The sequence below is a fragment of the Ciconia boyciana genome, chromosome 9 (assembly GCF_034638445.1).
Source record: "Ciconia boyciana chromosome 9, ASM3463844v1, whole genome shotgun sequence".
Taxonomy (NCBI): domain Eukaryota; kingdom Metazoa; phylum Chordata; class Aves; order Ciconiiformes; family Ciconiidae; genus Ciconia; species Ciconia boyciana.
The window spans coordinates 30543436-30568690 of record NC_132942.1 but is presented as its reverse complement, the minus strand read 5'-3'; the positions used below and the strand labels follow the sequence as shown (position 1 = coordinate 30568690).

The 25255-nt window shown below is 41.5% G+C and overlaps 1 protein-coding gene across 6 annotated transcripts in view; it reads right to left on the bottom strand.

Annotated features, from left to right (window-relative positions):
* ZNF423 (zinc finger protein 423) overlaps window positions 1–25255 on the bottom strand; it is a 237194-nt gene that overhangs the window by 90581 nt on the left and 121358 nt on the right. For 5 of the 6 annotated variants that reach the window (XM_072873546.1, XM_072873547.1, XM_072873550.1 and 2 more), the window contains 2 exons: window positions 7423–10646; window positions 359–443 (listed from right to left, as the gene is read on the bottom strand). In XM_072873546.1, coding sequence (XP_072729647.1) covers window positions 359–443; window positions 7423–10646 — 3309 coding nt within the window. The remainder of the gene's footprint in view (window positions 1–358; window positions 444–7422; window positions 10647–25255) is intronic. The other variant, XM_072873548.1, reaches the window with a different exon arrangement.

Sequence of the window (25255 nt, the reverse complement as noted above, 5' to 3'; positions counted from 1 at the left end):
TACAAAATTGAAACATAATTGCTCCTAAGTGGTTGACAACTGGCAAGTACTTTTTACATGGATAGAGAGAAATTTATGCTATCAAATGGAAGATACTGTCAAAAGTTTGATTTTAATATAAATGAAAATGCTACATGAGGACTCAAAAGGATAAGGAAAAAAGCTCAGCAGTAACACTTTTATAACCACATATTTAAAAAGCTTTGAAGTGAAGAATCATTACATCAAAATCATTTTCCTTGAAAGATAAAAAAAATAAATTACAGCATGAATATTAACAAGTTATTAGAATAGTGAATTTCAAAGAGTAGCAAAAAACAAGCAGCCGATGAGTGGCCTAGTTTAAAGAATGTCTTACCAATCATATGGTTAGCGACATGGATTTGTATCTCTCTCTCATTCTCAAAGGTCATCTGGCACTTGATGCATTGATAGGTCTTTTTCTGTTTAATAACCAAAAAGAGATTAGAGAAAACTGCACTGTAGCATAAGGCAAGTGTGATCATGAATATAGCATGTTACATGCTTCAACTTTCCTCCACTGAGGCCTTTTCTGCTCATATATCCCCAACAAGACACCGAGTTGGGCTGGCCTTTTCTGTGACCATAAATGCAATCTCTAATTAACAGCCTGCTTTAGGAGAATTTTTGATTTCAACTCAAAAAATTTCAAATGATAGCACTTGAAAATCTGATTGAGTACTTGAGCCATAATCAGATTGCTCATGTCATTTAACCCATTGCAGTAAAAATTCTGCAGAGTGAAATAAAAAACATTGAAAGGTAACTCTGTTTTCAGAAAAAGATCAACTTTCTCAAAAAATTCCCCCTTTAGTTAAACTCAAAATAGAGTAGGCAAAACACCTATAGTTACTTGGGGAAGTGAAGGACAAAAGGAAAAAATAAATTTTGTAATGGTCTCCCATCAGAAATCCTGGAAAAACTGCATTACCACAAAGAATTGTTTCCTAGTGCAATCTGTTGTGTATTTTCTCTGTCTCAAAGTCATACGAGGGAGGCTTAGCTGCAGAAGTCAGGAGATAGTGTGAAGAGGCAATTACATGAACCATTTATTCAAACAGGGAAAATGGGGTTTGCACTCAGATTGACAGTGGTGCATGTACTTGTACAACATGACAGGAAAAAATCCAAGAAATCATTTGCAGAAATTAAAATGCATGTTGACAAGTTAGACATCCAAGTTAGGAAAAAAATAAAACACAAATGCTAAGCTTTTGTACACTTGCAAAAACTTTTATTTCCCAAAGCAGGAGTACGGTGCATTGGTCTAATGTGCATGCTCACTTACTGCATGGGAATATACTATCTAAATAGACGTCTTTTGATGTGCAATTTAGAAAAATTGGGCCTTTTGTACCTACTTCTTCCTAGAGAATAACTCCTACTGCAACACTTGCCACCAGGCATGAGCATGAGCATGTGGTCTGTATCTGATGACAGCAGAATGTATGTGAAATCTCCACGCGCTGGCCACAACCTTAGTTAGCTGAGGAATGGATGAGAACCCCAAGCCATTAGCACTGAGAAGCCCAATTCTGTAAACAACACCCTCTTAACTTCTTTGAAGGAAAATATTTTGTGGGTATTTTTTGTGCACTTTTAGATGCACATTATTTTTTCTTACAGCCTCCACCCTGCACCTAGGTATAGAATCCCATTTTTAGGACAGTAGTAATAAGTCAGGAGTTTTCAGTTAAACAGAGGAGTTGCTGTCACCCCCTCCATGCATGGGATCCAATTTCCTCGAGCACCTGCTGAGGAAAGAACAAATTAGGTGCTGCCAAGAGCTTCTTAACTACTTCCCATGTCATCAATGGCAACAAGTTAGCCTGCTGGAGGTTAATGAACATGCTGTAATACCATAATAACAAATGCACCAGTCTATGGACATTATACATATTCCATGAATTCTGTACGCAGTATGTGTTTGCACATAGGCAGGGCTTTCTAGGCTAAAATAACAATGGGTGATTAACATGATAATAGGAAGAAGGCTATATTCCATTGGCCAAAACCTGACACAGCCAACCATATAAAAGCAAATAGTTTGGATTGGCTAGTTATCCATAGGCAGCTCAAGAAAGTATCCTCCTGGAGTCCATTCGGAAATCAAGGCTGTTAATGGAAAAGCAGCTGGATTTCTGCAGCACTCTTTCTTTGGAATCTATTCCGGCAGACGAGCACAGCACACATACATACACATGTCCGCTCAAACACACTGGCATACACATGCTGAGGGCTCCTAACTTTACAAACAAAACAGAACACAAAAAACCTTGGAAGAGAAGAATGGGACTGGGCAGTGAATGATTCATGTGGTCACATTTAAAACTTGAAACCTTCCTCTTCTTTAAAACTTCAAAGCTGATTAAGTTCTGTGCCTTGTTCAACACTTACCTCTGTTATGAGGGTTCCCTAAGTAACTAGCTAAAAAGGGCAATATTTCAGCTCAACTCTATTTCAAACCTTTAAAGCTATATTAAACACAGACAAATGATTCTTTTTTGTAATTGATTTTGCTGCTTCTGAAAGCTACTTACTAACAGATCTGGAGACAGGATGTCTTTGTTTATCCACAGACCCAGTGCGAACTCCTCCACACCATTTCACAAACTTATAAAACACTCTGCTTGGCGTGACCACCCCTCAGAGAAGACAGCAGATTTCAGACTTCCTCCGAGTATTATCTTTAGCCTCAGCTGAGACACATGCATGCAAGAGAGCAGCTTAACTGAGACAATGGCTCTTGTGATAGGGTACCCCCACTTGATACGGAGTGAGGTTAATAAATGGCGTCATACAGGCCATGAAATAACTATAGCTAGATTAGCACCCAAATGTATACGCAAGAGATGGAAGAGCTGATTTTTTGGCTCGTTAATAATTGTCTTTAAAAGATTGTCACAAAAACAGACTTCCATTCTCAGTAAATGGGGATCGCTAGTTTTAATACAAGGTTGTGTTATTTGTGGTACCAAATACGATGTTCTGCTACCATTTTTGTGGGTATCATGGCTTCACGAACATTATTAATGGGTCGGTTATCTCTTTTTAAAGTTTTGTCTTCACAAGTGGTGACAACAAAGGTGCCCAGACTCTGAGGAGGTAACAGAGTCTAGGTGACGGCATCTGGGTGACATAAAAGACAAGATGAACAGGCCTTCAGCTGAGAGCTCAGTCCCCATTAAGTCAAGATATTTAACTCTAATCTTGGCACAAAATAGTAGTAATAACAACAGAGGCTTCTGGTTTCTTTTCTGAAGTAACTATTGTTCCCATGGGTTTTCCAGACTGTCCTCCTTTAAATCTGGAAATGGTTTCCTGTTCTACAAAGAAAATATTCCTCCATTCAAGTGGATTTACAAGGGAAGAGAAGGGGTGTGGGGGAGAACAAAGAGAAGGAATTGAGTCCAAGAAAGTGTGCAGGAGAAAAGGAACTAAGTAAAGGAGCACAATAGGGTTCATTCTTCCAACTTTCTATGCCACCTCCTTTGCTTCTTCAGTCCAAATAACCTAGGTGGGATAAAAATAGTAATGCCATTCAAGATGGAAATTTAATTGAAGTCTAAGCATTTGCCATTGTCAATGTTAAACAAGCAGTGTTCATGATAACTATGGTACAAAATAAGGATAAGTCTGTGTAAGAAAAAGAGCAGCTTGAAACATGACTGTTTCCAGTATTACAAGGGGCTATGATGAATCTCAATACTAAACAACTAGTCAAGTTTCTCAAGACATGCACATTCCTCTAGAAGACATGTTAAAAGGAATTAATAAAATGTACTCAAAACTGAAGCTCCTACACACAGAAATATGTTCAGAAAAACATGAAAGCATTACCTCTGATGCAATCGTAATAGCATAAAAAAAGGTCTTGAGCTATACACGTGCCAGATACTGGAATAGCACCTCCACTCGTGATGCTCATCTAAAAAAAACTTCTAGTCCTATCCAAACAGAATAGCTCATGTAAAACTATAAGAATCAAACACAAATTGACGTTAGAGCAATCTTTTACTACTAAGGTGTATTTTGTTTATTCCTCTTAGTGATGTTCCTTATGGAAGACCATTGACTTGATTTAAAAATCTCCTAATAACAAATCCTCCAATGCAGACGTTGCCATGTACACAAGGCAAAAACGTTGTCTGTCTGGAAATCTATCTTTGTTGACAATCATGATTGGATCCTAGTTAGATGTCCTAGAAACAAAGGTGATCAATTCACAGATATTTCTTCCTGTTTCTTTGCTAAAATGTAAGTGAGGAAGACAGAATATAGCAGCATTTTCAAGGGTTATGTGCTTTCTTTCATTCTTATGGATAAAAAAAAAACCAAACCCCAAAACTGCCAAGCAATTCTGAGAGCTTTTTGATCCTCATCTAGCTGTCTCCAACTGATTTTCAGAACAAAACCTCCAAAAAGTCAATAGTAAAAAACCCAAACAAAATATAACAAAATATTCATACTCCGTTTGTGGTGCTATATCCATGTGCATATATACACAAACTTAAATACATACAGTAAAAAGGAATTGTTCTTTTTCTCCTGCTCTATTTTTTTTTCTTCCCAAATATTTTCATTTTTTATTCAAGTGCTAATATTTATTTTCTTTCTTTCTTTCACTTTGGGGTTAAATCTTCATTTAAGTTTTTTTCTGAAATTTCTTTAGGCTTCCATGCTCACTTCTTCAATTCAAGAATTATAACTGCTGGTGGAGCGATTTCTGACACTGAAAGAAGTTACGGATTTTGTATGTCATGGTCATCTTTTGCATTTACTTGGATTTCATTCTGCTTATTCTTATTTACTCTGAAATATATACCCACCACTTAAAATCGAAATCTCCCTGTATTTTCTTTCTGACTGTACCTTGTCCTAATCTTCAACTGCTTTTCTGTTTAAGAAAGAAAAATCAATAAGGTGTTTAAAAAAGAAATGTAGAAGTGCTCAAGAACTGGAGAGAAGCAGCTTTTCTCTGGACATCTGCAGATCACTCTACATGCATTGTGCACTTAAGATTGCTCCAGTAAAATGGTATTTTACCTGTGCGCAGCATGCTAACAAGATGACTAGAGAGATCGTGTTCAACTTGCTTAGCTTTGCTATGAAGCCAATGAAGTTAAGTAAATGCTATTCTTGAAATACAGGGATTTATCACCATTTAAAAGACAGTGTAATTCTTTGAAAACCCCTGTGCTAGGCAGATACAAAGGGTACTTATTGCCTTGAGAAACCTGAGCGAAACACCAATAGTTTCCACGTGAACTGATATCAGAATTCAGGTCTTGTATCTATAATGAAGGGTAAGATAATGAATTATTCCTAATAACAATATATCTATTCCTGGGATGCATACCATAAAGGTCTCTGATATTAGCATATGTGCAGGCCATAGACATCTGTTGAAGGTACCATTTGCCACCACCACAAATGCTGATTTTTCATTATCTTCTACAAAGGAACTAAGACCTTTCCTCATGGGATGAAATTCAAAGCATTTACCTTATTGAAGAACTTAAAACTCTCCCCTGAGAGAACAAGTATGGAAGCTGTCACTGAAAAGAAAGAGTTAAAGCAAGAAATAAGAGCAGAAAATGACAATGTATTCTGCTTCTGATAGTCGATAGGAAAGAAAAGGTAATACTTTAGGCTATAGGCACAGCCACATGAAGTAAGAATTACTCCTACCTAAGAGAACAGAGGTGTTTTAAAGAATTTAGAAGGAAATAAAGGCCTGAGGAGGAGGAAGGAGAATGACCTAGCCACAGCCCTAGCTGAACTCTCAAAAGGTATCACACCGAAGGACGGATATTTCCATTCCTCATTCTTCTGCAGAATTAGGTGTGTGTGCCTGAAGGCTTAGTCACACATTCACCGCACCCAGAGGGAACACTATCCAGTTGTTTTACTAAAAAAGAAAAAAAAAGAAAAAAAAAAAAGAAAATAAATTAAACTTTCTGTGGGATTCACTCAGAAGCCTGGAATGGGGCATTGAGGCCAGCAGGTGCCAGGGCAGGCAGTGCTGTGCTCTGAGCTGGCCGTGCACAGCCCAGCTCAGCTGGACGCTGCTGCCCCGCACACCCTGCCACTGAGCTGGAGCTCACAAGTCCGGCTGAGGATACAGCCTGCACCAGCTCTATTGGAGGCACCTCAGTCTGCATGCTCAGGACGTACTTAGGGTCTTCTCTTACTTACTGAGCCTCTGGTGTTCTAGTTGAATGGTATCTTCAGGTTCTTTTAATGCAGTAAGATGTGTTTGTGGGTGCTTTAATTAGCAGATTGACATAAACAGGCATCTACGGCTGGAATTATTCATTAGGAGTTGGGTGCCTAATTTCCTTAGATACTTTTGAAAATCTCACCCCATCATGTTTAATTAAAAATGTCAGATGATATCAATACTCAGATGTGTCTGCTGTTGGTCTCCCGAGAAGATTTCCAAAATCTACTTCTCATTCCATCTGTTCCTGACAGAGGAAGGACTGATTTGGCCCATTCTGGAACCAAAACGTCAACAAATAATTTTAAAAGACCATAAACTGCAAATGATATTAATCTCCTGAGTAGGCTTCTGAAACCTTACTTGGATCTGCATGTTCCCAAGTATCTTGTAAGCTAAGAAATGGGAAAGCAGGCTATCTGCAAACATTAAAGGAGAGAACACTTATATGTAACCTGCATTAGACAACAATTCCCAGATTTGCTAAGAAAACTACTTATCTTACAGGAGGGCCATGAAGCAGATCCTCTTAAAATCACTTTTAAAATCATACGCGCGCACACACGCACAGGCACACACGTATGCACACAGACATCCAAGTAGCTTCACAGCGTTCACTCTGACAGGCATCCCTAGCTCTTTAGCACAGAAATTTGTTTTAGGTGAGAATTTGGGGGGTGGGGTGGAATTCACTATGTTTTTCCTCAAAAGTTCTTCTATCCTCCTGCTCATGTCTAGGTCCCTGGTAAGAAATAATCTAATTCCTCAAGTATGACAGATCAGAATTTTTTTTGTTGTTTGGGGTACTCAGCATCTCCTTTTTTCATGGAAATGCTCCAGCTTTTCCAGATCTGCCAGTTCAGTAGCATCAGAATTCATGGACAAGCTCAGTCTCCACAGATCAAGTGTCTCAGCTCTTGATATGTAAATCCAGGGCAGTTTTATGATAAAAAATCTGATGCGCTGCCACTAGGAATCAAGGAGCCTGCAAGGCTGAGCAACATCTAATTTTTCTTATGTGCGCTACTCTACCTTTCCTCCTGTTTTGTTGGGTGTTTTAGTAGCACAAGTAATTTTATAAAGTAAGAGTTAAAAAAACCAAACATCAGATCAGTTCTCAGTCACACTGAAGGTCTAAATTTTATCCCTCAGACATTTTAACGTTCAGCTGTACTTACTCTGGGAACAGGGGACGTCTGTGTACCTTTCCTTTGGCCACTAGTCTCAGGTGTCAGGTCTCGGTGGTCTACCTGAATGTGGCTCTCTAGGTCTTCAGCACTTTCAAATTTGACACTACACTCTGGACACCTCAGACTGCCACACGGTCTCTCGTTCACCTCCTGTGGAGTCAAGCCCGAAGACTGTCCGTTGGTGCTCCTGGTCATGCATCCAGCACACAGACCATAGGGAAGGCCATTCACATCCAACTTTACCAAGTCCTGCTTATTCCGGAACTCCTTCAAGCACAACGCACACTTGTAGAGTTTTTGCAAGGCCTGGCCGTTGGGTGACGAGGTTGCAGAGTTTCCTGCCAATTTCTGCATATGGAACGTCCCATGAATTTTCAGCTCAAGGGTAGAGGTGACCGTCTGCATGCAGACAACACAGCGAAACCCAGTGAGGGAGTTTCTGAGATCTGGATGCATCTGGCAGTGCTCAATAAATTCCTCCTCGCTCTGCAGCGGCATTTTACAGATCCGACATGTCCCTGTATCCAAACTCTTGCTGTGAGTGACTTTGTGCTCCGTCAGGGTCAGGAGTGATGGGAAGCGTTCCCCACAGATGGGGCACATGTAGTGCTTAGCTGGGCCTCGATGGGTCTGCATGTGCTCTCTCAGGCCATTTTCTGAGAAAAAGGTCCTTGAGCAGATATTACACTTGTGGCTACCTTTGATGAATTCTGCTTTCTTCCTAGAACAGTCATCCTCCCCAGGCCTGATGTTATGATCTCTCAAACGATGGTTCTGCAAGAGGACCTCCATAGTGTAGGCAGCCCCACAAATGTCACAGCCATACATGGGCTCAGAAGCATCTACATCATCCTCACTGGCTTCATGACTGTTGGAAGTATCTGGATTCTTCATTAACATGTTCTGGATATCTGCCCCTTCTGTCTTCTTATTTGTTGGGGTCATGCCATTAGCTGTACCATTCTCAGCGCTAGCATCAAAAACACAATGTTTTTCTCGCAAGTGCTTTTCAAGCAAGATGATGGCATGAAAAGCTTTGCTACAAAATTTGCAGTTGTATTTTTTGCTGTGGGTTGTGATGTGGCACTGCAGTTCTACCTCTGTGCTAAAGGTCTCACCACAGAAGATGCATTTGTGAGACTTTGATGGATTCCCCAAGTGACTATGCTTCACGTGGATCTGGAGATCCACCTCCTTCCTAAAATCCCAGTTACAGGCTGTGCAACGATACATCTTCTTTTCATTGCTATGCTTGACTGCCAGATGCACTTGGATAGATACCTTGGAATCAAAAACTTCTTGGCAAAGGGTGCAGTGATACAACACAAAAGTATGCATGTCCAACAAATGCTTCTGCAAATCATCCACTGAAGAAAACTGTTTGTCGCAGCTCTCACATACATAATGAGTTGAAGTTGTCATGTAATGTACAGTGAGATGTTGCAGAAGAGACTCCTGGGAATCAAAGTCTTCTTTACACTGAGGGCAAGACTGTTTCCTCAACAGCAACTCCAAATGCAACTTTAAATGGGTTTGAAAACTTTCAAAATTTGAGAACTTTAGATCACACTGATTACATGGGTATTCACCATTAGACACTGAGTTTACGCTAGCAGAAAGCCGTTGCCTTTTAGGGGAAGAGACTTCAACATCAGAAGAAACTGGACTCTGCTCTGCTTTTGACTTCTTATTGTGTGCCAGAGGAATGTTCTTGTGGTTTTCTTTAATATGCTTTGTAAGCTTCAGGATGGAGCCAAAAATGGGGGAGTTTGTGCAATAAGGGCATGAATAAACTTCCATAAAAGACTGTGTTGGCTGAATGACAGGGGAATCCAATTTTGAATTTCCTACATTGCAGTGAGTCTGCTGAATATGCTCAGTCAAGGTTGCTTCAGTCAGAAAGCCCATGGAGCACTGGTTACAGAAGAAAGCATTGTTGCCATCTTGAGGGGTAGCGTTTGGGCCACAGTGAGTAATACGGATGTGTTCTTGTAAGCTATTGATATCTGCAAACATCTCCGGGCAGTAGTTACAGTGAAAGGCAGAAATGTTGCTAAACTGCATCATGGGATAGGCATGGTTTTTGTGCACCTTTCTCACATGTTCGTTCAAGTTGTACAGTGTAGGCATGGAATCAAGGCAGATCTGGCATGTGTGGCTTTGCTGAGGTTTGTCTGCATGAATGGTCTTCAGGTGGATCTCCAGAACAGCAAGGCTGTTGAAGTCACGCTTCGAGCAGTACGGGCAGCTGTAAGTAACCTTAGACCAGTTCTGGCCTTCCTCTCTGTCCACAGACCTGATTTTCTTTTGTCCTCTCAAAGGCTTTAAGGTCGAATCTGGGGTGGAACCTCTTTCCACTGATGCACTGGAGTCGGGTGTTGCGCTGCTCATGGACGCTACGCTCCCCAAGACTGGGTCGGGGCTGATGCTGTGATTGCTGGAGTCAGGTTGTCTGTGGCTGTCCAAATGGCAATAGACTTCTTCCACTGAAGAAAACTGCTCCGGGCACATAGGGCACTTGTGTTTTTTGTTGGCATGGGCTTGATGAATGTGTGAGAGCAGCGAGTTTTCGTCTGCAAATACTTCAGGGCAATGAATACACTGCAAATCGGCCTTCTCGGAAAGCTGTGGGTGGCGTGTCATTACGTGCTTCTCCAAATCTTCAGTCTGACTGAATGTCTCTTCACAGTAATCACACATAAAATCATCCTTCTTCACCTCTTTCTCAGCCTTTGCCATATGTTCCTTGTTCTTTTTATGAGCTTGCATGTGACTCTGCAATGAGCTGGTAGATGAAAACCCACGTTTACACACAGTACACTTGAATGGTTTGCTGGAGCTGTGGGTTTTCAGGTGAATTTTGAGGTGGTCGCTGCGAGAGAACGCAGCCTCGCATTCATGGCAATGGTACTTTTTATCCCCTGTGTGAAGCTTTATGTGGCGATCCCTACTTCTCTTGTGCTTAAAAAGCCGGCTACAGTAGGTGCATTTGAAAGGTAGTTTGTCACTGTGGATCTGCTCGTGCCTTTTAAGGTAGCTCAGGCGAATGAAGGACTTATCACAAAACTGACAGGGATATGGCAGGCCAGTCCCCCCTTCCTCCTCCCCTATGCCGAGATCACACCCATCTCCTATCATCTGAGTGGGTGATGCAACATCTTTGCTGGAGGGAGATGAAGCCACCCAGGAGAGTTGTGGGTCGTCATCACCATCTGTAATGGGAAAGCAGAAAGGAGATTAAAAACAATTCCCAGTGCATCTGTGAAATAAGGACAAAGCTCTCAACAACACTATGGGCTTCTGCTACTACAGCATAAAAAAAAATCAACTAAAAAAAAATCTCTCTTGAATTTCAAAGGAGGTTTGAGAAAGAGAAATAAAAATATATTTGTACACATAATTCACAAATATGCCAACACATAGTATTAATAAAAAGCATTTTTCTTTAGCAGGTTTAACACCTGCTCACTGTACTGTAAAGCAATAAACAATGAATAAAGCAAGCAAAACACAATGTGCAATGAAGCAATACAAACATTTCAAAAAGCTACAGTGTTAAGTGATCACCTGTAATTTTGTGGGTCTTTTTAAATGCTACATCAAGATGATTTTAAGTAATGTCTCCATTAAACAAAATCCTTCAGTTCTGTCTCAAAACTGTAACAGAACGAAAGGCTGCTCAAAAGCAGAGTCGAACATCTAGGTGAAATAAAAGCATCAGATTTGAGACAGTTCAGGAAAATCAGAGAAGAGATCTGCACCATTACCACATTCATTCATATAAAAGGTAATGTTGCCTGCTTGGTACAAAAACAAACAAATCAAAAAAGCCCAGAAAATCACCACTGGAGATCTCAAGACATCACAAAAGAATCAACTTCAGGATAAACCAACAATGGCCCAGCCTCTGTTTTAATAACTATTTCCTTTGCTCAGTATGAGGCTTTGGAAAATATTTTATAATTTGATATTACCATAAAGAAACACAGCACCAACTCCAGCAGCAAAACAGTCATTTTAGGAAAAATACATAAAATGTTGGCAGCTTTCATAAACAGAATTGTTAACAAGAAACAGAAGAGAGCGAGTTCAAATATCCTAATTCAAATAAATGTGGAGATGTTGAGTGAAGCAAAAATGCCACTAGTCCGATATAAAACTGAACCACGGAATGAAGCAAAAATAAAATTCATGTAAATTAGGGAAGGCGCTGACCACGTACACATTTGGAGATTCAAAAAAGGAACCGGTTCTCCATATACATTGTCCTTATAAAACATTTAATGTTCCTACTTCAGCTCTTACTAAAACAAACCAATAAAAAAATCCCCAACTGTGCGTGTAGGCTGCCACACGCGCACTCCTCGTGCCTGCCAACTACAGAGTTACCAGGCGGAGAAGAGCACATGTACGGCAGAGAAGCTCTCAAAGAAAGGCTCGGATAATGAGGATATCACCACCGTAAGAGGCTAGCTCCTGTGGCACCGTTTCTTTGGCAAAGACCTTCCTTTCCATCCCAGGAAAAGAAAGAGTGGAGCTACCTTGGACAAACTAAACCAAACACACTAAACAACTTTTCCGGCGTGACGGGGCTGCCCGCTTTCCAGGTTGCGCGGGTCGGGCACCCGCTCCTCTTGCCCCGCACTCCCCAGGGAGCTCCGCTGTCCTGTTTAACTAAACCTCCCACTCCAGAGTGATGCCAGACACTGAGAACGCGCTTCCTCCTGCTCCCAAAACGCATGCCGCCTCTCAGCAAGCACCCGCGCTTGTAAGATGCTCAAGGTCTTTGTGCTCAACTAACTCCTCTGAGCCTGGCTGAGCCCAGACCTGAAACACAGGCGACGAGCCCCTGATTTTTACGTAAACTTTTCTCAGGCTTCATTCCCCCGACCATGAACCGGTCTCTCTCTGCGGCTGCAACAAAGCCTCATGTTCCCAATTTAAGCCACCTCCGCCGCCCGCCCCGCTGCCGGCACAGCTTCACTCTGCCCCTGGGGAGCCCCCGTTCCCCCGCCCGCTCCGTCCCCCCAGCTCTGCCGCCAGCCGCATCCGGGGCTCCATCCCCACGGACCTGCGGCCACGGGCCGTCGGAGGGAAGGAGGCAGCCGGCTGCCAGCGCCTGGATTAAGGGCCCCGGGGAGGTGCTGGTAGCTCAGGGCTGGCTAATTCCCTCCTCTCGCCAGCTGGGCTCCTCCAGGGGAATGGAGACAAAGGGGAGCAAAAGGGGGATGCTGGGCCTGAACTAGGGCAGCACATGTTGCATTTGCTACTGCTACTGCTGTCTACCGGGGGGAAAAAGAAGAAAAACAACAACAGGAGAAAAAGCACACCACCATTGTGTTATTTACTGCTTGGACTTACTGGCTGTAATTAAAATAATTTAAAATGTCCACTTTGCAGAAACTATTATAAAAATATATGTATTTTAAATATCTTCCCTTTTGCAGCCAGACTACTCACACCTTGTGCTAGGCAGTGCCACACAGAGGAAGCACTGCACTGGGGAGAACTCCAAGCACTTAAAATGGCTCCAGTGAATAAAGCTTCATTGTTCAGCTTGAAACTGTAGATGCAATGGGCCAAATCCAGTGGTAACACAGGCTGGGCCAACTGCTTTAACTTTGTTACATCCATATGTGCTTATGCCAACCATTACATCGCCCACCATGCAAATCGAACAAATCTTTTAGAAGGTCTCTTTTTCCTCTGAAACGAACCCATCTACCTCAAAATGCACTCTAACATTGAAATAGGGCCAGTTTCCCTCCAGCTGCTGCTCTTCAAACATATTGGGCTATTCAGAAAACAAAATCAAAGAAAGCTGGTATTACTTTGTGAGTGATGCACAAAGACGTTGCTGTGCTAATATAATTTGGATTCAAAAAAATTAACATTTCTCAGATTGAAAAGCTGGGTTTGTAATAAAAATGGAAGCATTTACATAAACGGTTGAAAGCAAAGATTGTCTTGTTTTGTTATCTTGATTTAGCCCTTTCACTGATTTTCATGTTTAACTTCTGGATTCTTTTTATTGCACCATTTTCTCATACTTTTACAATTTAAAAAGAATTAGGAAACTTTAAGCCCCAGAAACAACCTACCTTGACTTCCTTACAAACAAGATACTAAATTAATAAAGGCCTAAACTGAAGAAATTAGGGAAAACTCATTATCATTAATCTCTTTATGGAATGAAAAATAGCCCTGTTAATTTTAACTTGCCATATAAAATTGAAGAAAAGACCTATAATGAACTGAGAAGGAAATTCTAAGGTATTTTACCAGAGTAATATTTTAGTGGGAAGATATATTTTAGATGTGGTGTGACATGTCTGGCAATGATGGTTAGAATAATAATTCTACATTAATGCAATCAAAGGAATGTAGCAGAATGAGAAAAATCACTTTCAAAAAGGAGATTAAAGTCATTAAAAATGGCTAATCCTGCAAAGTGGGACTGTTCTAAAATAGAGAATCACATGGCTGGTGCAAGGCTTTTGTCATTTGCGCATAAGAGAATCAAAACAAGTATTAAAAGGGTAAGAAAATTCAATAAAAAGTTTAATTAGGAAAAAAAGAGCATTAAGGAAGCTTCAGAATGTCAGTAGTCCTCAGGATATATGGGCGGGTCATGAAGCTTAAAGGGCCAAACTTGATAATCAATCTCAAAGTGGTACAGTAATTTAGCAACTTAATGTTCAGCACGTTTACGGGACTGCAAGCATTTATCATCATCACTGAGGAGCTAATTCCAGCCTCAATGCATTCAATAAATGTATTTTTCCTTCTAATAAGAACAATTTGGCCAAACTGCAGTATAAATCATACTTCATTCTCTGTTTATCTTCCAGATAACATGAGCCAAGTTCAGAAATATACTCATGAAGCTGAAACAATAAAACAAAGTCTTAAAAAATGTGATCTATCTTAGAAAGGAGACAAACAGCACATCACAGATTGCCGGGAGTAAGCAGCACTGTCGGCTCAGCGTACACTGATGACGATATATTTATTATTTCAAAGTTATTTTGCTAATAGAAATAAATTGACCAAACAAAATTTCACAGTCCCTGCAAACACTTTGCCCCTTCTCCCTGCTCAAAGCTAGCTGGAAACATTACACTCCCCCCAGACTTGGAGATGAGCCGTGTTTGAAGCAGTTGCAGAGGGACAGGCTTGCTCAGCTGCCCGGTCACCCGTGCGGCCCCAGCCCTGGGGTCAGCGTTCATGGGCAGGGGCTGCACAACCCCGGCTACCCCCCAGCCGGCTGCTTTTTCTCTTAAGAACAAAAGATATGCACAGAGACACCATTTGCTGGCCCAGACCTGAAGTTCGTCCTTGCCTAAACCCTCTTGTTCACTAATGTAGAGCATCATTGGGTTCCACTCCGGTGAAAAACCTCCCTACTCTCTCTCCCCTATGTGTGGAGGGTTCAGGTGGCTCCTCCACAGGGCCTCCAGACATCTCCCCACACCACAGGCATGTCGCAATGTGGCCAGCACAGTATGGGAGGACAGTTTATTGGGTGCAAACACCAGCACAGACTGAGCACCACGGGGCTCAGAAGAGGCCACACAACCTGCCCAGGCATCAACAAAATATCCAGGGTTTGGCCAAAGAGGCAACTTCGAGACTCCCCTCCTGAGCCCAGAAGGCATCTCCATACAGGACAATAAACCAAGGAGGTTAGATTTGGAAGGTGCTCTTATTCTATCAGGTTTATTCCTCTAGCACAGAGCTAGTACACAAGAGAAATAGTTAAATTAACAAAAACAAAAACAAAAAATCAATTGTTGAGGAAAGAACTGCTGTTTGATTCAAGTTCAGACTCCTGGTTCTTTCCGAGCCTGTCCATGCACACAAGTTAAAAATGGTCAAAGTACTCGAATTGCTTTAGGCTATTGAGAGTTGACAGAATTCTAGCACCCAAAAAAGTAAGTTACTTTTGAAAACAAGCTTGGCATCATAAGACATACTTCTGAACTCTGTTTCAGTTCTTCATCTCCATAACAGAAAAAAGCCATCTGCTCCTCAAGGGCAAATTGTAGGGCTTACTTCTGTATAGCTGTGAAACCCTGAGACATCCTCAGATGGAAGGCCCGATAGAAATGCTATCAATTTCAGTAATTATTATAATCACAGATGCTTAACTATGAGAATACAACACAGAGATTGAGGACTGAGAAATCTTCAGTACTGGTTACAGCAAATTTTGCATTGCTGCACTATGTATTAAAGCGAAGGATAGATCATTACAATGGATTATAGTAAGAACCTCACATAGCATACGCTGCTCATTTACACTGCAGTGCTGGTGTGAAATAATGCAAATCAAGTTTACATAGCAAATGTTTTAAGTTTCAATATTTTCAGTGCACTGTGACAGCTTTTTACTTAAATTTTTTGTTGAAGTGTTTAGCCCCATTTTCCTGCACATTTCCCACACAGTTATAACAAAGTAAATAATAAAAAATATCATTAATATTCCAAACTCAATTTTCTATGCATATATTAGCTTCACTGAACATTTTTGTTTGTTGTGTCACAGGAGGCAATAGTGGACTGTGAACCACCAGCTCTTGTGGCAATGAAAGCCTTTTTATGCTGACACTGCACCTATCTCTGAATGGTATTGTAACTGCAGGGCTCTGATTGAAACTCAGCTTAATGCGCACTCAAACACACTTCACTAAACAATGGTAAGAAGATTTCTACAACTTATTTATAATCATCCCTACAAAAATATCATGCAATTGTCCTCCAGAACTGGTCAACCCACCCTTAGCCAAGGCACTAAGGAAGGGCCCTGGGAAGTTCAGGCTGCTCTGAAGAACTCTATACGCAGCTTCAGACTTCAGCAACATTAGCTTCTTCACAGAACAGTCTTCATAGTTTTTTATTTTAAGGCACTATGCCATTTTTTAAAAATATATATAAAATGTTCAAAGCAAACCTAAAATTGGATAAAAAACTAAGAGGTGCTAATATAAGTGGCACCACAGGCAGTGCTTTCATTATTATCTGTGACTTGAGAAAAATGCAGTTATACCTAATTATGTGCTTATGTGGCAAGCATTTTTGTTGGACTAAATTACCAACAGTTAGTGACTCTTTTTCCAACTTCTCAGCTTTACACTGCAATTCATTTTTAAGTGAAGTTTTAAAAAAAGAAAGACAGACGTCTGGCTTAATGGAAAGTATATATAATCTAATTTTTCTTCTCATGCAGAGAGTAACTTGGTATTTAGAATACAAAATCAGCACAAGATGTAGTGCAGAATTTCAAACATTAAACTTGCTGGGATGTCTGCCGCAGATAAACTGTTACACGTAGATGGTTTAAACCTCGCTGTCTTCGTTTAAACCTTTCTGTAATGATCAAAGATACAGCTAATTAGTCTTTTTTATGCTGCAAGTTAAAAGTACACACAAAGCTGTCTATTGAAGCTTAGTTGATATACAGAAACTTGTTAAGCCAGAGTAACGCATGCCTGAGCCCCCTCCCATTAGCAGAGATATCAAGACTCAGTAATGACCATCGATAGGATGATACATAATTCTATACAGATAATAAAATCAGAAAGTTATTTTTAACTTTTTTTTTCTTATGTCAAACAGCCTGTATTTTGCTGGTAACAAAAAATTAACATATCATTAAATAAGTTATTTCACACTTCAATAAATGGCATAATAAGGGGTGGAGGAGAAAGTTTTATGTTAGATCTAGGAATAAACTAAATGCTTTCAGAGTTGAATCACTGTTTTTCTTTACTCCCTTTGGAAAAGCAGCAGATACTATATTCTGCTGTGCATCATGGACTTGGGACTGAAAACAGCTGCACTCTAATTACATGTAAAGTGTACCAAAACATTCCTTTTATCACAGACTGTAAATCTGTTAGCATCTGTCTCTCCTTTGTTTCTTCCACAAGATACAAGCTTGTTTCTACATTTTTCTCACCTGTAGCGGTGATTAAAATTCATTATAAATGAAAGGAGTGAACACTAAAACAAGTTCCTCTGTGTACAGTTCTAAACTCAAATTAGAAACAGCTGTTTGCTAATTCATGCAGTGATGTTTTGTCGTGCTCTGTGAATCAATAATAACTCACCCTATTTCTTCCAAAATGTTAGGATTATACATATATTTTGCTTAGCAATTTGCTCTTCAGAAATGTTCAAATGCACATTCAGTCTTTTTTAAGCAAGATTAGAAGATGATACTGGCAAAATCATCAATGAATTAACAGAAAGATCTTAATAGCTTGCTGCTCGTGCTTACCCTGCTATCTAGAGGGTCCTGTGCCATTCTTGCCTGCTTTGATACCTACAGAGCATTTAGCAAGAAGGCACGTTGTAAGACAGATGTAAAAGAACAAAACTGTATACAGGGTCACACGCACGCATCACGGATGCAATAGTCACACTGAGAGAATGCTATAAAATTCGAGTTTCAGCTATGAGATGTACAACTTTCAAACATAAGGAATGAGAAAGCCCTTAGGAAAATAATCCTAGTAGAATAATTATTACTTATAATAATTAGTTATAAAATTAGTTATAATAAATGGTAATACTTATGCTAATTGTTAGTAATACTTCTTCATATTATGTTAACCACAGCACAAACTTCATATGACCCTATTGGGCTTGCACTCACACAATTATATTCTGCACTTCTTGCTACTTGATGTCAACATTTATCATGATTTCACCACTTGATTACACAAAACAAAGAGACAACACACAGTGGTTAAGAGCTTTGCCTGCTTCATTTTTTATCTAAACCTAAGGATACAAGCAGGGCAGTTGCAATGTTTTGAGCAGACCCCATGGCAGATTTGCAGAGCCCGCCCTTGTCGCAGCACCTCAGGGCCAACCCTGGCCCCTGCACTGCCCCCTTTGCAGAGCCAAAGATCCAGCCTGGAGCGGTGGAAAAGCATCACCCTCCATAAAGGTCTCTGTAATACATGCAAGGAAAGTCCTTTTCTCATCTATACGTAAAGATGTTTTCCCTTCCTCATGTTTTGTTACTGTTAGCAGGGAGGGGTTTCCCATACAGCACAAACCCGCGCTGTGGCCAGCGGAAGAGCCTTTCTGGTGGGATGAAATGCACGAGATGAATTTCCTAGATTTATGATTTCCTCCCTCCCATTTGATCAGGCAGCTCTCAAATACAGCAGGCACCTGTTCTCAGGCTGTTTTGCTGAGTATCCTCAGGCACGTGCGGTCAGACAGACTCGGCTCAAGCTCTTTCCCTCAGTTCATACCCATAACTGAGCATCAGAAATACTGACTCGCTGCTGTTTGGAGAAACTCAATAAATACAGAAGCTGAAAGTAAAGAGAGGCAGACTTTTCTCCATGAACTGACCAGATTGGTGTGACTTGATTTAATGCTTTACTGTGCTCATTTTCATGTTTCTGAATTGTACCTTCAAGTGAAGATTAAGTCATCAATTACAATCCATTTAGCTCATTCATAAAATTCATTTAAGGGTCATATCCTGCACGGTGAGCAGGAAGCTCTGGAAGCCAGCGCTGACAAGGACAGGCAGCACTTTCCCACAGGATATTCAGCTTGTGCAGAATCAAGTCAGAGCTCGTTTTGATGGCGTGGGCAGCAGTCTGGAGGAGCAAGTGCCTTTAAAACTGGGGCAGTGGCAAACTAGGACAAAGAGAGTTTTGCCAAGAACTCTCCAATAAGCTGCTGTTACTGCTAAGACAAATGCATATCTGCTTCTGTGCTGGTAGACAATATTAGAGTGGTGTTTCCATTTCTGCAGAGCTCTGTTTCAACTTTTCGGCCATGTATCAACTCTGAGCCAAAAGAACCACTAAGAATGGAGGAAACTGGGACCAGACACCACAAATGCTCTGTGTCTTCTGGTTGGGGTTATCAAAAATGACTGGATTGCTAGGATGGCTTTCTATGATGAGATCTTCAGCTGATGCTATGCAGCAACCTGTTCTCTAGGAAAATGGGTTTGCAGTCCCTGTCTTTAACATATGAAAAGTACTTTCCCAAGAACAGACTTTTGCTCCTACATGAGTATTTTCCATTAGTGCTCAGCAGAAGAGATGTCAATTGCCATGTTCCGAACCTGAGAAAAACCTCATGTTTCAAACCGCAGCCCTGCACAGGACTTTACTGCCAAGCTTTCCGGCCTAAGGAATTTAAAGCTGGTCATATTATTAGAGCAAGTTGCAGGGCAAAATAAAACCAGCTTGTTAAGTTAGAAAGAGTAGGCTGTTCCAGACTCATTTTGATCTAGGTGGGAAAACTGTGACGCACTTACAAACTTAATGGGTTGACGTTCATGATGAATAGACCTAATGCTGAAAAACACATGTTGGCTGAAATTACTCAGCAATAAACAAACAGTAAAAAACAACAACATCCAGATTTTATACTGCCTTCAAAGAACAAGGGAAGAAAAATCAATAAATTACATGTGACAGACAGTATCAAGTAACCTGTTTTATAGCTATGCATAAGCATTATTGGTCTGACTTCCAAATGTGTTGTGTATTCACATCAATCCTATTGAAATCAATAGGAACAACACTTCTGAAAATTCAACACTTCTGAAAAATCAAATGACATAAATATGAAATATAGCCAGTTCTACATAGAGGTATTTTCAGAAAGGTGCATGCATTCCCTGTCTCTTTCATGAATTCAAAGTCAAGATTTCATGCAAACACCGTGAATGGAAATGAAGCTGCACTTGCAAACATCCCAGTTTCCACAAGTCTGGTGAGCGTAGCTCCTCGAGGCCTTCACCCACCTGGTTTAGAGGGGCTCGTGTGCCCCAGTGACTCCAGCAGGAATCCCTGGAGCTAATGAAGCACCCAGCTGACCCAAGCCTGAAGACAGGGTTTGCTCCAGCTAAGCAAATCTCCCGTTCCTTGGGGATGGTATGCATTATGGCAAAGTACATTAGTTAAGACTCTGGGTTTGTTAGTGAACAATTTAAAAAAAAAAAATTCATTTAAAATTTAAAAAAAACACCCGCAAATGTAAAAGCACACTGCTGAATATGAAGCACATCCCTGAGTATCATTTAGATATACATCAGTCATGAATCTGCACCATGTTTGTGACTGGCCTGAGGGGAACTGCATTAAACAGAGGTGGGAAGGAAGTTCTCCACTTATCAATACCTGACAGAAATAACTGAAAGGTTTAAAAAGAAAATAACTATAGATTTTTTGCTACGCAAGATGAAAGCCAAACAGCGTGGCTTGCCAAGGAGAGATGTGTATTCCACACTGTACGGTAGTGCTACTTCATTTTCACTAACAGCATCCATCATTTTAAATAAGAAATGGCTTTTAAAACAAACAAGCAAACAAAAGCGTTCACCACCCGGTAAGAATCTTTCTCAGTACATCAGTGTTCCCCTACAACAAACATGCCACATGAGAGCCCTTTCAAGTTTAACAGGTGGTGACCCAGCATCTGTGATCTGAGGACTTGCACTGCACAACACAACAAAACCATCCGCCGAAAGCTGCTCTCTTCTTCCAACACATCTTTGCCCTTTTGACTGAAGGGCCCAATGACAAATCAGGTGACTGCGCTCTCAGGTTTTTCAAAAGAAGAGCTGCAGTGACAGCTAAGGACTGTCTTCCAGGGCTCACACCCGTGTTGGTGCAGCCCAAAGAGGGATCCCACACCCAACCTCGCCGAGTGCCCGTGCAGACTGCAGGGGATGACCCCAGTGGTGCCCACTCCACAGCACCACAGGGTCACGGCGCACTAGACAGCCCTCTCCTGCGGGCACCAGGTGGTGAGATCAGCCCACGTTGTGCCCCATCTCCTACACCGTGAGTCTGCAGAGAGACTTTTCGAGCCTCTCTAAATTCTTTAGGGGCTTCTCAGGATGTCAGCCAGCACCAACCACGCTCCGGAGAAAGCCTCCCGTAGGGAGGATGCTCATCAGTGCAGGCAGGCAGGGGGAGCGCAGCTGGGGAGCCAGAGCGAATCCAACCAGGAGACAACAGCCCCTCTGGCCCCGCTGTGCTCCTGCCAAGAGTCGCGCAGAGCCCGGCAGAAACCTTCCCTCCAGCCATGGCTGCACTTCCAGCCTCAGCTGCAGGTACCACACTCTGCCCACGTACCAAACCGGATGGCACTTTCCTTAAAGTTCCCTAACAGCAAAGGTATCTTCCTCCTGAACTGTTTAATACAGTCTTAGGTGCTGATTGTCTGTATTCAGATAGTGCTAGTTTAACCAACAATGTAGCTTTCCTTCTGACTGCATGTGTGTGGTTGGTTTTTTTCCTCCCACAAATGTGAATTGGACGATTTATTCTAGTTAGTAACTGTCTCTGTGCCTTGGCCACAGATACATGAGAGTGAATTTATAATGAGGAAAGGTGCAGGGCACAATTATTTGTTTAAATGGGATTAAAATTAGGGTTGAAGCGTACACTGAATCATCTCAATTTATCCCTGAAGGGAAGGAGGGACAGCAAACATCTTGGCACTTGCAAACAAGTATCTCTTTCCTCACTGTCCCTCCCAAACAGCACTCCTTCCATTTGAGAGCAGTCTCACACAGACATTGGCACTGATATCAGAGAATTAAATGAAATAAAAGGAAAAGCTATAGTCAATAGCTTTCTCTCTAACTCTACCCACATAATGAGGACTGGCTATACTTACAAAAAAGTATCTGGGAATGTTAATAGACTAAGCAACTCAGTCAAAGGAATGAGGAGGCAGTGGGGAGAGAGAGATTGAATTTACCCTGGAAAAATGCATTTTGATACTACAGGTACAGAAAGCATTCGGCTTTCTATAGAGGAGTCCGCTAAATTAAAAAGTAGGCGGAAGCTGGAGGTGGGTGTTTGGGGAGGGGGCACGTTTCCTGCAGAGGAAAAAATGGTCAAAAAACCAAAACAGTAACAGCAAAACACAAAAGAACAAAAAAACCCCAAACCAAACCAAAAAACTCTCAGGGAAATCAGGCATCAGAGGTTTGATAGATACACATGCACCTCCAGAACCAGACGTGTTCAGGAAACCATCTCCAGTCAGTTAATGGCTGGAAACACATGGCCCCCTCCCCACCCCAGGCAAATCAATAATTTTTTTGTTGTTTTTCTGCAGATGTGAAAAGGTTTTGTACCTGCACCTAGATGTCTGGTGTGGGGTGTATCACATGCCCAGAAACCCCATATACAGTGTGGCAGAGAAGGCTTGCCAAAAACCTACCACTGAAATGCAACTGGCAGATACCTAGAAGAGACTGCATCTCATCTCTACTGTCATAAAGAGGCAAAACAGTGACTTCAAGCTGCATAAGCTCACACACTGGCTGTCTAAAAGAAGAAATGTTGTAAATAAGCTGGTCATAACTGAGTGGGCAATTTAAATTTTGGGGGGAAATGAAAAAATTATTGTTTTCATAAACAACACAAAGAGTTTTAAAACTCAGACCAGCTTCACTTACTCTACTGTCCTAAATACCGAAAAACCCTTGCCCTCTCCCCACAATCCATTTGATTTTGTCATGCCTCTTTCCCAGACCCGCAGCTGAAGCTCCCTGCCCAGACAGAACCACAGACTGGGCAATTCTGGTGTCTCCTGTAAGAGAGTGACAGAACAAGGTACCCCAGATACAATGCACATATTATTTTTTTGTTTTGTCAAGGCTTTTCTATTATTTATTTTAGCTCTGGCCAACAAGGCAAAAATTTTCAGGATAAAACAATTTCTGGCCACAGATAACCTGGACTGCTGTCTGAAATAGGATGTTTAGCCCATCTCACCCTTGCAAAAACAAACAAAAATGGACAAATGAATGGTTTGAATGAAAATTCAGTAACTGCCCCCTCACACCTTTAGCCAGAATTACTTGTGAAACTGAATTCCACTTCCTCCATCTCATACTCAGTTTAGCACATGAAAGTATAAGTACCAAGAGTTACGGAAGTACCAACCTCGGCTCCCCATCAAGACCAAATTAGCTGTCTGCATTTAAGATAGGAGTTCAACGTCTTCTGTTGAAAAATGGAAACTCCACCTCAGTCATGGAGCATCTGAGTATAAAACTAATCTTTTGAATAGTAAATATTAGACTGACATACAGCCGTAACTGGACGATTTCAAACGATTCACTTTAGAGGTTGGGTATCCTGTTAAAGATACATCAGACTTTTTTTTTTTTTTAACTCAATTTTCCCATTATTTAGGATTATCATACCTTGTATCTTTGGATTTCCTATGAACATAACCGTAGCCCCAGACCTCCTGGCTACCTGACATCACGAAGGTTGCAACATCATGTCTACCCTGAAGTCACTGTACACAGGCTTAAGAGTGACTCCACCTTAATTCAGTTCTTTGGCTGGAATTAAGATACTGGATCTGATCTGATTTTTTTCTTACTGTGTTGCTTTGTATCAAAACACCCATTTTTCAGTGGGTGGTGCCTAACAAAATACGAAGCAGAGGTGTGAGCACAAAGGAAAGAGCCATTATAAATGCACACCGTATCAACACATACCAGCTGTCCAATACATACAAAAGCATTAAAAAAAGACAACTGAGTCATTATTTTAGACTTTCACTATATTTTCCATTTTAAAACATTTTATTATCTATCTAATGTCATTAGAGAAGCTTCCATTGCAAACACCGGAAAGCAGACACCTCCTAACCATCCTACACAAATTCCTGTCACAATTTTTGTGCAAAGTGTTATCAGGTAACAATATTTACCATGTACAGTAATTATGAAAAACTCTGAGATTGTGTAATTATGTATTTTAATTACATGATCTGATTAGCTTTTTTAATCACTTCATAAAAAGAAAGGAAATTCACTGAGGTTGTCAGAAAGTTAATAAAAATAAGGTAATTCACCGCTAAGGCTCACCATGGTGCCTTTCTAACTACTTCCTTGCTACACCCCACTGTGCCTAGGTATTGGAGGTCAACTATAAGTATTAATTTCCTTACTTTTATTAACTTTGGTGACAACATTCGTGCTCTTTTGGCATGGGTTTTTTTGTTTCATTAGAAAACGCTTTTCATTTAGCTGAATGACATTTTAAGAGACGCAGACTCCTCAAAACCAAGAACCTGGTTGACCTGAAACCTGCCAAGAGACCCAGCCTTGCCCTGCTCTGTCCCCGGCCCCTTTGAAGGGACGTTAGGGGAAGCTGCTGCAGAGTGGTCACTGTCACGCAGTGCTACGCAAGCCACACCACTGGCCGGCAAAATCTACACAATTTAGCAACGTCGAACAATACATCAACAAAGCTGGCTGGTCACACTAGATCACATTAACTCAGGGCCATCAAGATGCATGGAAAGTCAACACAGTGCTATGAGAAAACGATGGAAATCAGCCCGAGTTGGATAGATGGAGGCAGGCAGCTGAGCCCAGGGCAGCCAGCAGAGACAAGGGGGTGACAGAAAATGGTGCCTGTCCTGACGTGAGGGACTGGGCTCTTCCAGCTGCAGCGGCCATGGCAGCACCCACGGGCCTGGCCTGAGGAAGGGAAGGGCTTGGCAGCAGCGAGAGGCACAATTTCTGCAGTAGCCAGGACAGCCAGCTGCCTGCCCCGGGCAGCAGAAATCACCCGGAGATCCAACTATGAAACATAAGCAGCCCCTCAAAACTGTCCCACTGGCTGCTCGCAGTGCAAACCAGGGGCTGACGTGTGCATGGGTGTGCAGAGAGGGCTGGGGGGGGTAAGGAGAGGGGTGCAAGGGGTAAGCTGTCTTCTCCCACTCCTGAGGCAGGACAGAGCGTGGCTGTTTCAGCTCTGGAAAACAATTTTTCTAACTTTTGGATGCAGTT